This window comes from Mytilus californianus, unplaced genomic scaffold (genome assembly GCF_021869535.1).
Source record: "Mytilus californianus isolate M0D057914Y unplaced genomic scaffold, xbMytCali1.0.p SCAF_9, whole genome shotgun sequence".
Classification (NCBI taxonomy): Eukaryota; Metazoa; Mollusca; class Bivalvia; order Mytilida; family Mytilidae; genus Mytilus; species Mytilus californianus.
Genome location: NW_026262745.1, coordinates 5641863 through 5659844, shown reverse-complemented (window position 1 = coordinate 5659844; position 17982 = coordinate 5641863). Strand labels below are relative to the sequence as shown.

The 17982-nt window shown below is 31.1% G+C and overlaps 1 protein-coding gene across 6 annotated transcripts in view; it reads left to right on the top strand.

Moving 5' to 3' along the window:
- The window catches only part of LOC127716448 (FHF complex subunit HOOK interacting protein 1B-like), a 33066-nt gene that overhangs the window by 9374 nt on the left and 5710 nt on the right, over positions 1–17982 (top strand). For 3 of the 6 annotated variants that reach the window (XR_007988934.1, XM_052222649.1, XM_052222648.1), the window contains 7 exons: positions 1551–1718; positions 2283–2365; positions 3557–3718; positions 4149–4244; positions 8537–9684; positions 11156–11334; positions 15718–15910. Coding sequence is in view for 5 of the 6 variants with exons in the window: in XM_052222649.1 (XP_052078609.1) it covers positions 1551–1718; positions 2283–2365; positions 3557–3718; positions 4149–4244; positions 8537–9684; positions 11156–11334; positions 15718–15910 (2029 nt within the window). In the remaining variant the exon portion in view is untranslated. Of the gene's footprint in view, positions 1–1550; positions 1719–2282; positions 2366–3556; positions 3719–4148; positions 4245–8536; positions 9685–11155; positions 11335–15717; positions 15911–16514; positions 16598–17982 lie in introns of those variants that run through there. The other 3 variants (XM_052222651.1, XM_052222650.1, XM_052222652.1) reach the window with 3 other exon arrangements.

Here is a 17982-nt window from a genome sequence, read left to right as displayed (position 1 = left end):
GATGTTATATTGCTTTCAAACTTTTTATGTTTTTCATCTTAAGTCCTCTTTCTATTTCTAAATGAAGAATTTGTGTTTTATCACATTAGAATATTTGTTTTTTATGTTTATCACTTAATACACTAGCAGAGGTACATTATACCAGATAGTAAGATTCATAATCAGACTGAATTAAAAAATATTTGTTTTTTGTTTGGTATGCTTTTTTGTTAAATTTCTTTTTTTCAGTTGCTGCAAAATTAATATATTGAATGTTTGTATGGATGTTACATGATTTTTATTACGATTTATTTGGAAAATTATGATTAAAAAGTTATTGAATATAACTGAGGCCTGCCTTTTAGCTGTTGTAATTTAAAATGTTCTACAGGAAATGTAAGACATCATGTATTTATTTGATTTTTATGGTTTATGCATTTTGCATAGCTTATTTGCTTGAGTTGCTTGTTTTATGAATGTTTTTCTACACTAAACACATTTTTTAAAATGAATTCTGTTTGAAGCATGAATAAAACTTGAATGTTTAACCTATTAAGATAGATACATACTTTTACATACAGTCTCTGTGTATCAACTTCTAAATAAACATGGGTTAAAGAAGACCTGGAAATTTGAAATAGAGTGTTTTGCTAGGCCAAACATGTGGGCTCAATTAACAGAAGATGGGAAAGTTTAAGATTGACAAAAATAAAAAAAGAATTACACATTTCTGATGTGGCAAATGTACATGTATTGTACCTTGTCAGTAGTTGTTTTATATCATATCTTAATGCTTTCACATATTTGGCAATGTTTGGTGTTAACTGCAGAACTTTCAGTTTTTCTGTTAATTTATTCACAACATTTATAGACTTGGGACAAGCTTGACATATTATATAGACACCTGTCTATTGTTGAAGACTGTATTTTATCTTTTAGATGTTGGATATTTTTGTTGTTGGGTTCCTGTCTCATGGACGTATAGTCAACATCTCCATTTATCCATGTTAACAAGAATTTTCCTGACCTTTTGGGGATTTAACTGGAACAATTGGTTAAATGTTTGGCTTTGAGTTCCGTATTCATACATGAGATAATATTGCCAATTTAAATGCTAAAGAATTTTTAAGGAAACTTTGAAAAATTACCCTTTTTTAATTTGGAATGACCAATGCATATATTCCACATCTGAATAACATGATAAAAGACAAGTAAAGCTTAGTTTTATGCAGTATAATAAAATAAGATTTTTGGCATAATATTTTATGCAAACAAAGCATTTCAGATTATTTTTCATTACCTGGTATATTGTGAGGATAGATTTGATTAATTGTTAGTAAATTTAAAGTTTTTTATTGTTCCTTTTGATTTAAAAGATGTCTAATTATTAAATGAAAGTAAAAAAGAAATAATTGTCTGTGTTGGATTTATTCTTATAAAAATTTCACATAATATTCCAAGGCCAAGATTGAAAACTATAAATATTTAAACTTGTAGGAAATATAATAGGTGTACATGAATATTTAACCTTTCCTTGTATATGATGATAATGTACTTCTCTCTTTTTTTAGAATTCTAGAGAGGAAGTTATAGCCGCTACAGCCTATTTAGAATTGTTCCTCAGGAAGATCACAGAGCCTGCCTTAATTAGAGCTTTTATAAGGTTTATACTGACAGAACAGAATGATGAGATTATTATCTTAGACTCACTCACAACCAGGATTAATAGTAGTTCTAGAGTAAGTCAGACAAACCTACGAAGTATTTTTATTTTTCACAACCTTATTCAATTATTGCAATATTACATGTAAAATATAAAACCAACTAACAACAGTGAGTTTGACTTATGACTTAGATCGTCTCTCATATATACATTGAAGTAAATCAATATTATTTTGTAAGACCAGATAAAACCAATGTTGATTGATGGGTGTTTAATGCCACTTTCAGCACTTTTGGCTATTTTGTGGTGGTCAGTTTTTATTGGTAAGGGAAGCCAGAGTGCCCAGAGAGAACCACAACCTTCAGCAGGAAAACTCACAATCCTAATCAATTACAATTGTATTGGAACTCGCAATCCAAATGATGACAGGCTAGTGATACAGGAATTGAACTACTTAGACCACTCGTCCACCGAGGCCCCTGATAAAACCAAGAATTGACAAAAAATATTCAAAATGTGTATACTAGTTTTAGTATTGATATATCCGTATTACATTTTTATTTGTAGTTTGTGGAATTATAGATTTACTGTATTTACAGTAGACATCGGAAATGACTCATGTGTCTTATCTTTCTTTCAGTTACTATGCTCAGCCTCCTTGTCATTATTCAAAACCTTGGTAGATTTAAATTGTGAAGATGTCATGTTTGAAATTATATTCAAGTAAGTTTTATTTTCATTTTTTAAGCAATATATTGTTAAATTTGATAAAAGAAGATTTTTTTTGAGTTATGAATAAAAGGAGGTTTATGTATATGTCTACAACACAATAACCACATGATGACATCTAAATCAGACATAAAATGTAAATGGGCTCAGGACATTTTAGCGCAGACATTATAGCTCATTTTAGCGCGGGATTATTCCATTCACCTGTATTTTCAATAGCCCATTTTAGCAAAAAACTTACAAGGTTGAAAAGACTCAGTATACTAAGAACATGAACAGTAATTTATGCTGACCTAATGTTTAAGTTGTTTGCATTTATAATTTAGGTCATCATAGAAATAAGTGTTGTGGAAACAAATGAAATAAAAGTGGTATGCGTGTTGGCTTACGTCACCAAGCAATTTATGTTCACAGGATACTATTATCAAATTACAAACAACAGCATATATTAAAACAAAAAGTATCGATGAATCTGCACTTTATGCTAGACAAGATAAAAAAAAAGAAAGTTCCTCTCACAATTTTTGGAACAGAATTGTACATCAAGAGCCCATTATGTATGATTACTGGGAAATAATTTGACTAAACATTTTAGACTCTTCGTGCTGTTTTTTTATGGACATGATATTTTTTATATTGAATTGTCTTGATTAATATTAAATCTATCATTCTACTATACAATGAATAAATTTCTTTCGCTAAAATGGGTAAAAGATCGTGTGCTAAAATGTACTTTGGTGCTAAAACAGCCGATTTTTTTCTCACTAAAATGTCCTCCGTTGATGTAGATATACCATGAACAACATGAATACAGAAACAAAGGATTGATCTACTTAAAGAAATACATGTATTACAAATAAACAAACAAAGCACCAAAAAAAAAACCAAACAATAGATGTATTTTCACTTTGATTGTATTGCAGTCCATCATAAAAACTAATTAAGGACATTGCCCATGAGTTAGACATTTTAGAGATAAAAAAAAAAAAAGTCACTAATTCCAATTGGCGTATATCAGCAATCCAATAAACAAAATTTGTCTTTATTAGGAAGAAAACAAGCTTAAACATATTTCAATAGTATTGCCTGAATTTTCATTTTAGGGTTAAAACCCAATATGCAGTTTGACATTTACAAATACTAACAATACATATAAAAAATAAGGATGACATATTGATTTTATAGACATCTGATTCCATGTTCACATGTAATGGTCAGTCAGAGACGAGCAGTCAAAGATTTAGATTTGTACAGTAAAAGTTCTGAAAGATTCCTGTCCCTCCGTCCAAGTTGTTTGGTGACTGGTTCCCAAGATATTCCTAAGATACCAGATATTGAAACAGACAGGTAATTTATTAACATGCCTGCTTAATTCTTAATTTTTGACACACCTGCTTTTATTTTAGTGGACAAATCAGCTTACATTCAGATCATTCATAACCTATATTTCTTTGTCCATGTAAAATACTTTATTAATATTCTTACAGATTATATGTCATAACTTTTATTTTAGAAAAGTTTTTATACTTAAATATATTTCCGATAAAAACTTCAAAAAGTCATACTCTTACATCTTGAAATAATGATAATAGGGAAATTTCTTTGTAAACAATTTTTGACAAGCACAATTTTCAGTTCATAAAAAAAAAATAGTAACTTGTAAAAAGATAGGAATTTGAATTGAAGAACAAGAATTTCTTGGAAATAATTAGAAGAAAGTGCTTGTATTGGATGCTATGAATGTTGCTTTAAGTGTAGCATTGGTGTTTTAATTTAGATCAAACAACCTAAAAATAACTGTAAATAGACCAAAAAGAGGTCTTGGCAGTTTTCTCCTTGCTCGGAAACAAGAACTGGAGCATCAAAAAGTCAGGTATTGATTGCTTTTAGAAGTCTGGCAGCTGTGCTTTAGCAACAACTGTGATCTGTCCTTCCTATACATGTATATATGAATAAATTCTTTACACTTTTACTTTCGCTAGAATGTATCTAGCAATTATGACGTTAACAGAGTTTTTCATATGGCTTGGTGAAAAAATCATCTTATTAAAGTAAACATTTATGATTGATTGACATAGAAACTACACAATGATATGCAAACAGTTATATTGCATACTTAATTACAGTTCAAACATGATACCATCATTTGATATAATATTTTTGATGTATTAGATCGAAATATGCTTTTCTAATACCTCACACGAATAAAGTTTGGGGTATTTGAAGACACATTATTGATGTATCAGATCAGAAAAAACTTTTTACTTGTACCCTGTTTTAATAATGGTTGGGGTTCATAAAGACACATCAACTTAAAAGTGGAAAAACAAATAATTCAGCCAAAAAGAAAGCAACAAAAGTTCAAGAGAAAGTTTCTGAATTCAATAACATCAGAGTTACAGAGGACAAAAACGCAGCTACATGAAAAATTATCTTTTAATTCTGTATAAAGGAATGAGTAAGTTTACTGAAATCAAGTATTTGTTTTTATAATGAAATAATGCATGATAACTATTTGTCACATTCTTTGATCTGCTATACTTCTAAAATATTGTATAGGTCATTGTCATAAACAACACAAGAAAAAATATGACATTGTTTAATACCCTTTTTATGCACAACTATAGAAAAACAAATATAACACATTTTATGGATATATCAAGACATTCAATAGTAAATCAATGTTTATTCAGGTTAAAATTAGTTTGCCCAGAATAATGCTCTTCCAGTTATTGGGCTTGGGACAAACATAATGCATTGTTTGACCTTGGTAGAATGTTATAGCATTGTTTGACCTTGGTGGGATGTTATAGCATTGTTTGACCATGGTAGGATATTATAGAGTCAGTTGAGTTTCATTTTAGAGATATGTCCCATTGACAAAATGTAAACCTATTTTAGCACACACTTTATTACTACAGTTCCTTTTACATGGTAAATTTTATCTTTATGAGGTTTACTATTTTGCTAGATTTTTAATTATCCATATGCAGATTAGCATGTGATTTTTGATAATCTGGTCCTTTGAGATTCTTTAAGGTTATGCCCTTTAAACTTAGAAATATTTAGGTTTATCCATAATTCAAATAGTTAATACAGTTGGTCATTCTTTTATATGGTAAACTTGATCTTAGTTTGTAAATATGCACATGTTAGGATGTTCCAGTTATTTTTCACTAAATGTCCTTTTAAATTTTAAATTTGATGGACTTCAGCATGACTCCTTATAACTTTACCATTCTAACAGTAAACTCCTTTTACTTGGCTATTTGTATGTACATTACAGTGTGTACATAGTTAAATTCTTTTTGCAGGAGTTGATGTGGGATTGTCTGTTTAAGTTTTGTTTAGTTTTTCCAGGAACTTGGGGTAGTCATAAATTGATTCTGTATTTACTATAAATATAAGAACATTCCCATTTTACAAATGAATGCTCTAATACATGTATGTTTTAACAAGATCATATTTGTTGTTAATGTTCAGTTAAAATCCACTGTTTAATGTTTGTAAACTCACTGTTAATGTTTTTGTTTTTATAATAGTTGATCAGATTTGTTCACAGTTCTCCTTTAGATGTATGAAAATGTTAAAATAAACAACATTTTGTTCCACTTTGTTTGATTATGTAATAAAATTAAAACACCTCTGCCTAATATGTTAATTGCATGACGCATGCTAATATAACACACTATATTAATAGACTACATTCTTTCTTCTTGCTTAATAATATAAACTGTAGAAAATGTGCTAATAAAAATATAATCCATATTGAGATTTTTGATAAGATATTATTTAAAAAATGATTTGATTTTTTATACCTCCCCGCAGACAATTGCTTAATTCAGTGTTGCATTATGTGGGAATAGCAACTCCTGTTTAACAGCTAGACAAATAATGATGAAACTTTCACAGTTGTAAAACATTAGCTACCTGAGAATGTGCTAAAAGGAATATAATCCTGGTCTTACATATGAAAGGATAGATAATAGAACTTACTTGAGTATTACAATATGTGGCAATAGTCTCTTGTAAGCACATCACCTTCTAAATGGCTTGACAGATATATATATTTATGGAACCTAATACAGTTGTAAAACACTACCTGAGGATGTGCTTAAAAGAATATAATTCTGGGGTTACATGTTAAAGGGGAGATAATTGGACTTATTTACTGCAATATTGAAATATTATTAGTTAATAATCTCTCAAAAAAGTGCAATTCCATCTAAACGGCTTGAAGGATAAATTCTTATAATAATGAAACTTTACTCATTTGTCGAACACTACCTGAGGATTTCATAAAAGAGAATAGAATGAAAGACCAACTTGTTTAAGGGGAGATAAATAAATTTGAGGGGTGGGGTATCCTTTTATGAGTTAAATGACACAGTTCTACTTTTTGTTTGTTTTGTATACTTACAAATGTATGTGTATAATTTTTTAACTAGAGGGGTCTAAATACAGCACAAACAACATTTTCCAAAAGACCAAAAAAGTGAAAAAATATATTTAAACAAAACGCATTTGACTAGCAGGTCGAACAACGGATGTTCTTAAACTCTGCTGACTGCCATGGCGATTGCCAAATAAAAGGATCACCAGATGTAACAAAATGGATCTTAATTATTAATTTAATACCAAACAGAAAAAAAAAAAAAACTTGCGGAAAAGGTGGTATACCGCAAACATGAGGTGCAAAAATTTGTACACCATATCCGGATTTCGACAATTAATGTCTCTTCAGCGATATTAAATGTTAGATATAGCTGCATTTATAGAAACAGCATAGTAGTTTGCTAATCAATAAGAAAATATGTTAATTTAACAATATAATCCGCTTATATTATTATATCTGTGGTTTAAAGTGTTTTTATTTCTGCCTATCAAAATTGACATATTTCCAATGAGTAATGATTGCAGTGTTTTTACCAAATTTAAACATTATTGTGTTTCAATAAAAACTAAAGGAGAAGGAAGATGAGGCTCTTTTGTTTTGCCATTTGAATTTAAATGCATATTGGCCATTTAAATTTGAATATCACAAGATATCAAAAATCTGTCAAATGACATCTGTCAGGTATTTCAAACAAGAAAAATGTCTCTCAGATATAAGTAAATGTTTATTTGAAAATCTACTATCTTTGCTAAAGGCCTTCAAACTTTGTGCATTTATTTAAAACTACCAAAAATAGCTGCATACTTTATACCATTCATATTTAGATATGAGAAACAATCTTAACTAAATTAAAAGAATATTTGTCACCAAGTTTCTTAAACAGTTAAATATCTTTTTGTGTAAGGCTAGTGTTCATGTTTAGCTAAACCTGTGTGAAATGATAGTTTTGGGTTAATTTGTAACATCTTCACCATACTACATGTGTATTACCATATTTATTTATTACTAAAATTAATATAATTTTGGAAAGATTGAAGTATTTTACTACATGTATTACTACCATTTCAGGGGCCAAATAACGGTACATATCTATTCTATGTATTTAAGTTTTGAAAAATACATTTTGTTTACCTTTTTGCTATTTATTTGAAAAACAGATAATATTTAAAATTTTCTTCATTTTAGCATTAGGATAGCTTTCAAGAGGACCATTTAACTAGAAACACAGTAACAGCGCCTCTGCTGTGTTTTATATTCAATTCAAGTGGACATAATTATAAAAATGTTTTTTTAGAATAAGCATGTATTTATAGATAATTTGATACAGGATATATTATACATGTACAAGATTTCAGGTAAAGAGCATGCCTGTGTTGGTTTGTTTGTTATGAAATGATATTTCTATTGCACAATTTACATGCTACAAATCTAAAGTAATTAGGGGCCTTGGTGGCTGAGTGGTTTAAGTAGTTCAACTATTGTATCACTAGCCTGTCAACACTGAGGTTGCGTGTTCGAATCAGCCATGTGGCTGGTGCGCTGGACTCCAATCTTGATTGTCATTTTTCATACCAAAGGTCAGTGGTTCTCCCGAGGCACTCCGGCCTCCTCCACCAATAAAAACTGACCGCCATAAAATAGTACACCAATCAATCAAACAATCTAATTTAATTTCTGACATAATGTCACAGAATTGCATTATTTCAATTACTTAGTTATATAATTTATGTAATTTGTTAAGAAAATTTCTTCTATATATCTTTTAACAGGTCCAGATCAAATAGCTTTGAAAACAGCAAATCTAATTTTACAACAAATTCATTTGGAGGCAAACTAGAGCAGTACGAGTCTAACTACATAGATTACTTAACTGAGGCAAAATTGTTATTAGAAAACTGTTCAAAGGCATGCACAGTTTGGACTTACCCTTACAATGGAGATATCCCTCCGCATGAAGTCTTCCAAGAAATCATGAGTCCGGAGTGTAGTAAAAAATGGTTTACAGATTCAGATGTTAGCACTGTAATTAGTGGACAAACAGCAAACCTCAAAAGTTGTGATACTTCAGTTAGTGATATTAATAGTGTACATACAGAAAATAGTCCGATAAGTTTAGGCAATGAAGATTCTAAGGCTTCAACAAACCTTTCTGGTGCTGATGATGTTTTTGCAAGTGATAGTTTGCTAACATATTCTACAATTCCTGAGGTTTCGGATGTATTACGGAATCTGGATTGGACATTATTGGATGACCCCAATTCACCTGTAGAAGATGTCAGTGAATTTATTGATTATTTGAAGGAGGTTGGCACACCTCCTGAGGAAGACCCTTCAATACAAACTAGTATTCAGTCTTTAAGTTCTGTATTTAGTTCTTTACGTTCTTTATCAAGTTCACGGACATCCACACCATGTACATCCAAATGTGATTTTAGCAAACCTGATGATATTAGTGTATCAAGCAGTCTTTCATTGGAAAAATCTAGCGAAACTGTTCTTAATTCAGATAAACAAGAATTAAAATCAACTAGAGATCCAAAAGTAAAATTTGAAAGTGGTGATGCAACTACTTTTGAAGTAATTGATTCTGTGAATCAGGCAGAGTCAAGTCACAACAAGAGTAAGATTTCAGAAACAGGAAGCGAGTCATGGTCCGCAGTAAATAAATCAGAAAATAAATCAAACCAACAGGATGATACCAGTTACATAGAAATTACCATGTCTTCATTACCAAACGGAAAATCATTACCAAATGACATGGCAACATTACAAAATGGAACAGCATCTCAGTGTAGCGATTCAAGCACTGATGGTTCAACCAAAAGAAGTGTTAGCTTTTCACTACCAACAACTTCTATGCAAAATTCTGTTTCCAAAGTGCCTTCTGGTGCAGGGTTATCCAATACACCAGGTATAGGTAGGTTTGGTTATTGATATACAATGAACTAATAAGATCCCGCTTTTGTTTCAAATCTTTTATTTGCCTACTTCAGCAAGAAAGATAGATCAATGAATTAGTAAGATTAGACTTTTGTTTAGATGTTTACTTTGCCCTTCTTATGATCCTTGCAATACTTTATACATATGTGGACATACTACATCAAGTGAAAAAAATATACATTGACGTATGATGTAGCTGTTTTATAACTTCCATTATACATTGATGTATGACATGTATGATGTAGCTGTTACTTCAAGTATTTGATTTAATGATTTAAATATGTCAATAAACATTTATTTATGTCAGTGGCGGATCCAGGGGGGTTCCGGGGTAGGAACCCCCCCTCTTTTTGACGATCAATGCATTTGAATAGGGACATATAGTTGGAACCCCCCTTTATCCAGGGTTGGGAACCCCCACCCCTTTTAAAAATGGCTGGATCTGCCCCTGTATGTACTGATGGCTTCTTGCTGTTTGCATCATCTGGTCTAGTGGTGTGATATTACAGATTCTTTAATTCCACCTGATTTATACTTTTCTCGACAGGTTGAATATTTTTTTATGATTGACGTTTGGTTCGTTTGAAAACAGTTCTTCATTGGTCAAAATTCAATATGACTTAAATTATTTTGCTTTCCTCTAGATCTGAATTTCTTATTGTGACATCAAGAAAAAATGCGATCATGCCTGATAGTGTCACATGCATCATGTTAATAGATTTTGTGTAATTTTTTTATTTTGTACAACATTGTTTCCATTGTAAGGAAATTTTCAGAGATGGATTTAAACATTCTTAATTAACATGATTAAGTGTGGTGGCTTCGAAGAGTATGAACTCTTTGACACTTGAAAAAGCAGGAAATATTGATGGGATAGTAAGTAGTAAAAAGAAAACTGACATAGAAAAGGTCTCTTAACACACTTGATCCAATGGTTTTCTGTACAGATACATCTGTAACTAGATCATTTACAGTAGTAATGCAGTATCTATCAGACATTATTTAGATAACATGTAACTATTAATCCATCAGTCTGCATCTGAATAAAGTCCATGAAGTACTGAATTGGTCTGGCTATGAATAATCACCAGGCGCTGTTAATTTTGTGTTTTGTTATTACCTATTCTATTTGAAGATAGGAAAATACATATACATGTACCAGAGCTTCTTAAAAAGACCTGATAAAATCGAGTTTCTATTTGTTTAATAAATATAAAAAATATTGTTATTATTTTTTTTAAGAACGTTTTATTCATCAAATCTTGCAAGCTTGCTACAAAACTCATCACGATTCCTAGCTTTTGATGAACTCTATTACACTCCTCTGACCATGCTGACTACCAAGGGAAAAAAATTGCTGATTTAATTAAAAAAATTATATTTCAATGTTGCCTAACCTGCATTTTCTATAGTATTTACTGTATATAATGACTGAGTATATTTTGTAGGACCATTCTTGACTGCCTTGTTGACCAAATTGGAAGGAATGATACAGAACCCTTTTGCTGTCAACTTTCTTCTGACTGGCATTATATCTCGCCTGGCTGCATTTCCCCAGCCATTACTACGGTCATTCCTTCTTAGTCACAATCTTGTATTTCAACCCACTGTAAAATCATTATTACAGGTATATATATAAATATAAGCATGAAGTTTTGGGTGCATTTTGTCTTTTATATATTTGCATGCACATATACTGTATGAAATTCCATGTATCTTGAGTATGATTTTTGTGGTCCCATGTAAAACCTGTATACATATTGTAATTTTAGTTGCAATGCAAGATATATATTTTTGAGGACAAATTATTGAAAAAGAATTCCAGAAAGATCTATTTATGCTTTTAAGTCTGAAATGTTTGGTTTTCTTTTAAACATGTTAAAAGCACAAACTTTTTTTCTCACATTTATGGCTTATTTGTTCTTGAGATAAGTTCACTTACATGTATCTGTAGAAATGCAAATGTACAACATCACTATCATGCTTTTTGGCTGTTTCTTTATCACATTTGCAATGCAGTCTTTCCAAATTATTTGCAGTATTAATACAGATTTTTCTGCCAAGTTCATTAACAAATACTTTGATACACCCTGTGGTTGTCTAAAAGTTGGTATTGTTTCTGTATTTTGTGGTAAGATTTTAAGGCTATTTTTAACAGAATGTGTGTGATATCTTTGCTTGTTTTAGTCTATAATTTGTTGATATTACCTTGCATCAGTGTTTTCAATTCACAGATGTAGTGTGATGATTATCTATCATAGAAAACTGCTAGGTGCTGTCTTGAATTTGCAGTAAGAATGAGCTTTTGTTGTGGGTTGAAGACCTAATGGGGATTTGAGTTAGGGAACAGCAATAAATGCACTGTTTGTTTGCTTTTGGTTTTGTCGTGTGTGCTTTGGGATTTAAATCATTTTATGTCATTACCATATCCTTTTTTTAAAGAGACACATGAAAATCTTGATTACAAGAAGTAATAATGTTGATAAAATTATGCAAATGAGTTAATAAGCATGATATTTGATTTCCATTTTTATTCAAATCTTGCATACATATATATTGTATTTCCTCCTTTTTACCTTTGTTTATCTCCTTTGGTTTGTTAATATTTATTTTAGTTAAAATTTTAAATTCCAAAATGTCACAGAAAATTATTTCCTTATGTCTATGCAATAGATTAAGACAGGAATATAAAACAAGTGTCTGTCTCACTTCATCAAAAGTGATCCAGTAGTCAAGTCTTGTCTTTGAATTTAAGCAATTTTTAGCTCACTGGTCCAAAGGGCCAAGTGAGCTTTTCTCATCACTTGGCGTCCGTCGTCCGCGTCCGTAAACTTTTACAAAAATCTTCTCCTCTGAAACTACTGGGCCAAATTTAACCAAACTTTGCCAATATCATCATTAGGGTATCTAGTTTAAAAAATGTGTCCGGTGACCCGGCCAACTAACCAAGATGGCCGCCATGGCTAAAAATAGAACATAGGGATAAAATGTAGATTTTGGCTTACATCTCTGAAACCAAAGCATTGAGAGCAAATCTGACAAAGGGTAAAAATGTTTATTAGCTCAAGATCTATCTGCCCTTAAAATTTTCAGATGAATCGGACAACCCATTGTTAGGTTGCTGCCCCTGAATTAGTAATTTTAAGGAAATTTTGCCTTATTTGGTTATTATCTTGAATATTATTATAGATAGAGATAAACTGTAAACAGCAATAATGTTCAGCAAAGTAAGTTCTACAAATAAGTCAACATGACCAAAATGGTCAGTTGACCCCTTAAGGAGTTATTGCTCTTTTATAGTCAATTTTTAACAATTTTTCGTAAATTTTTGTTATCTTTTACAAAAATCTTCTCCTCTGAAACTACTAAGATGAATTTAACTAAAGTTGTAAACAATCATCATTAGGGTATGTAGTTTAAAAATTATGTTTGATGACCCCGCCCTCAAACCAAGATGGCCGACATGGCTAATAATAGTACATAGGGTAAAATGCAGTTTTTGGCTCATATATCTAAACCCAAAGCATTTCTAGCAAATCTTTCAAGAACAAAATTGTTCATTAGGTCAAGATCTAATTGCCCTTAAATTTTCAGACCATTCAGGCAACCCGTTGTTGGGTTGCTGCCCCTGAATTGGTAATTTTTAGAAATTTTTTCAGCTTTTGGTTATATATTGTGTCCTTTGTTTAATATGCACATAGACCAAGGTGAGCGACACAGGCTCTTTAGAGCCTTTAGTTTTTACAGCGAAGGTTTATTTTGACAGTCCTAATGTGGATGATATAAAGTGGTCAATACATCAGATCATTGTCTCTGAATCGTTATAAAAATATCTTAATTAATTTCTAACAAACAATCCTTTTTATAACTTTATGCCTGTATTTAGTTCAGCATCTGCCAAAATGAATATTTAGATATAGGGAATTCCCTTAAAATAAGCAACTCCAAATTTTTTTAAAACTATTTTAATCATCAACTGCTAAACTTTACACTACTAAAAAATAAACCCAAGCTTTTCATTATTTTAACTAAGAAAACATCATTTAACCATATAACAACATCATTTGTTGTAAACCCTAACTAGTAAACCAATAAAAATTGTATGTTGCATCTTACAGAGTTTTGTTGTTTAGGTTTGAATAGTTTTATTACATATTCAACAACCCTGCAAACCATAGGTATCCACTTTATAGGATCAGTGACTTTGACAGTACTGGTTTACTTTGTTCTAAATGAAAACAACAGATAGAAATAAACAGGTCCACCATATTCATTTTTTATGCCCCACCTAGGGGCATTATGTTTTTCGGTCTGGGTTCGTTCGTCGTTTGTCTGTTCTTCCGTTTGTCCGTCTCTCCCGCTTCAGGTTAAAGTTTTTGGTCAAGGTAGTTTTTATACGCCCGTTTACGGGACGTATTATGGTATACCGTTGTCCGTCCGTCCCTCCGTCCGTCCCTCCGTCCGTCTGTCCATCGTCAACATGTTGGACATTAACTCAAAAACGCTTAAACCAATTTGCATAAAACTTTGGTGAATTGTTTATATCTATTGACGTGAGCTCCCTTTTGTTTTTTTATAAATTTTAGATTTTACGTTTCCGAGTTATGGGGTTTTATTCACTAAAAAAAGGGGGATTTTCCAGTTTTGGGACAATAACTCAAGAATGCTTTCACCAACTTGCAAGAAATTGTGGTGAATTGTTTATATCTATTGACATGAGCTCCCTTTCGATTTTTATATATTTTAGATTTTATGTTTCTGAGTAACAGGGTTTTATTCATAAAAAAAGGGGGGATTTTCCAGTTTTCGAACAATAACTCAAAAATACTGTCAGCAATTCTCATGAAACTTTGGTGAATTGTTTATATCTATTGATGTAAGCTCCCTTTACATTTTCATAAATTTCTAATATGACATTGAGAATTAATTTAACTTTAATTGTTTATAGTCTGAGAACAGATTTACTAAGTATTGCGCAACAGCACAGTGTATTGCACAACAGCAAGAAATCTTTAATTGATTATAAATTCAATTCATACAACCAATTTCAAGTTCTTTGACTACATTTATTCAGAAACCTATAATATGTCAAATATTTAATACAATCCAAATTCAGACCTGTATCAAGCTTGAATATTGTGTCCATTTTTGCCCCAACTGTTCAGGGTTTGACCTCTGAAGGTGTATCCAGCTGCACTCAGCAAAGCAGTTTATTGATGAAGTTGAAGTCCATTCAACTTGAAACTTAGTACACATGTTCCCTATGATATCATATTTCTAAATTTAATGCCAAATTAGAGTTTTGACCCCAATTTCACGGTCCACTGAACATAGAAAATGATAGTGCGAGTGGGTCATCCGTGTACTATGGACACATTCTTGTTTGATATGCTCTTTGATAGTTGAATTTTTCTTAAAGTAATAATGTTATTAACTAGGGTCCTTAAAGGACTTATATACTCCAGAACCAGTACTAGAAGTGACTTTAGATCCATTGTGGCTCAAAAAAGAATCAGTTTCATCTTTGAAAATCCTACTGAACATTTACCTTTGGGGAATAAATCCAATTTAATTGGCCAAAAATGGAAATATCAGAGAATCTAGAAATGGAAGTGTAGTTTGTCTGCCTTTATAAATTAAACTCATTAAAAAATCACCAAAACAGAGGTATTGTTTCTTTATTTAGGGAGGTACTTCTATAAATATAAATATATATACAGAAACAAATATTGAAGTGAATACTGTAAATTCAGAAATTATTGCAATGTTTCTATTATTACACAAATTACAACAGCATACATAGGTTTTGCAAAAATCAAATCTCACAATTTAGATTTTGATAGCATTATTTTGTATGCAGCATTTCCTGAAATCACAATAATTGATCTGGCATTTTTGTCCATTCTTCAACTATCACAATAATAAGTGCACACAATAATTTCTGAATTTACAGTAAATCATATACATGTACATATATGTATGTATAATAAATAATAATATCTTTGTACAGGTTATAGCATCTGTAAGGCAAAAGGTAGACCACTGTTCCTATACCATACCAAACTTTGAACAACTATTGTTGAAGGCTAGAATGACCTTAATTGTTAGAGAAGAAAATTGGAGGCTTGGAATAGATCCAAATCAGCTTCAAAACAATGCTGTAACTGTCAGTGTTCCTCCACCACCAGAACCTGTCGTAAAAGGTAAAATCTGCATTCACATGTACATCTCTTTCACAATTATTGTAAATGTCAGTGTATGTCCTCCATCAGAACCTTTCGAAAAAGGTAAAATCTTTTTTACAAAGCTTTCACTGTTATTGTAATTGTCAGTGTCCATCCACCACCAGAATCTCTTGTGAAAGGAAAAATTGTCTTCACAGCACTTTTGTATTTATTCTGTTTGTAATTGTCTGTCCACCACCAGAACCTGTTAATGAAAGGTAAAATCTTCTTCACAGCAATTTTATAACTATTTTTGATTATACAAATACAGATGTACAGATAACAAGAAGCGATAAACAATTAGTATACATTTATAGTCTCCTGGTACAGTCGATTCTGGTTATTTGCATAGCCTATTTGTCAGACAAAATTATGCAATAAAGCGGAGTATGCTTATATCCGAAATGCCAAATTACGGAGTCAAAAAACATCGATAGAACAGATGAGTAAAGGAAATCCCTGAAGAAAGATGAAAGTCTATAATCACTTACAACATATTGAATGTTGATTTATTCTAATAAAAGTTACATGTTATTTTAATTTGTATACTTTCAATAAAGATTATAAACACATTTTGTTTTAGTTTATTTGCGTACCGATGTTTCCTTTACCTGGGATACGAAAATAAAACAAATTGTTCTAAAAATAGATTTGTTTCTATGACAGGTATGTACAATGTACATTGTTACGCTTTGATTAAAAGAAACTGTTAAACAATACTACACAGTTTATAATCATTTTAACAAAAGATGTGTAATGAACTGCCTTTGATATGCACTATTTACAGCTTGCACAATGATGTAACACTGTTTATTTAACTTCGTTAGTTTTGTATATGCAAAGCAGTAATGGGGCCCTGTACGGGTAATTTGCTGGACACGAGTGTTTAAAGTGAGAAAATATAATAATTAGAAGTAAATGCTCTTTTAATAAAATAAATGATTGATGTATGACATTCTTTAACCATATATAAATACCCTGTAATATTTAACATAAATGCAGATCACCCCAAGCCCAATTACGAGAGTTCACATTGGATAATGATCGATAATTAGCAGGCGTTATTGTTTTTAAAATTCACCCCAAATGTAATCTTTGGACAATGTTTGAAATCCAATCAATTATTAGCACCTTTTGAGATAGAATGGTCAGTATTTTTACAACAATTACCTGTTTGACATTTTTATGACCTCGAGGCTTAAAATAGAACATGGGAAACTTTACCTGTGTAGACATCAAGGTTTATTTTTAAATCAAATTCCATCATATAAACACGAAAGAAACTGTTTTAAAACTTTATTTAAATAACACAAAAGTAAATATGAAATAATAACGAAAATAATGATGCATTCAAGAAAAATATACTCACCAAATTGCCGTTTCCGGTCAAAAATCTCGTCAGTTTTAACTAAGCATAACTAGATGGCGATTATTTTCTATGCAATAAACCGAAAGGCCACTTGTAGAGCTATGCATATAACCAGACAATTTAACATTAGATGAATGGGAAATGGTTTTGTGCAGGAGAAAACTAATCAATTAACCGAATTATGCTATTAAGCGGTATGCAACTAAGTGGAGTCGACTGTATACTGCTTCTGTTGCGAACAAATGGTTATATTACTGTTTACATCACAGTTCAATTTGAGGTCCTCATGGCAGTCCGCAATAAAGTCATGTCAATTTCATTCAAAAACAAATTCAACTGTTGGGATGTAAAAATTCTATAAGTTCAAGCTCAATGATAAATTGCAGAATAAAAATAATTGTTGTGCAGTGTATGAATATATTTTATTTATTTGTACTTCCTACGAAACAGGAAAAAAGCTCAGCAAGTCTTGCTTTTCTCCCTGTTTCTTAGGCTTGTATAAATAAATTTTTATATTTTCCTAGTTGTAATTGTCAGTGTCCCTCCACCACCATCAATGATCAATTAATGATTAATGTTACAGATTTCTAGGTTTGGAATAATGATACTTTTACATCATTTCAATTTGAAACAGACTTCACTGAAGGTTAACAAAGGAATCTTTAACAAATCTATTGTTTAT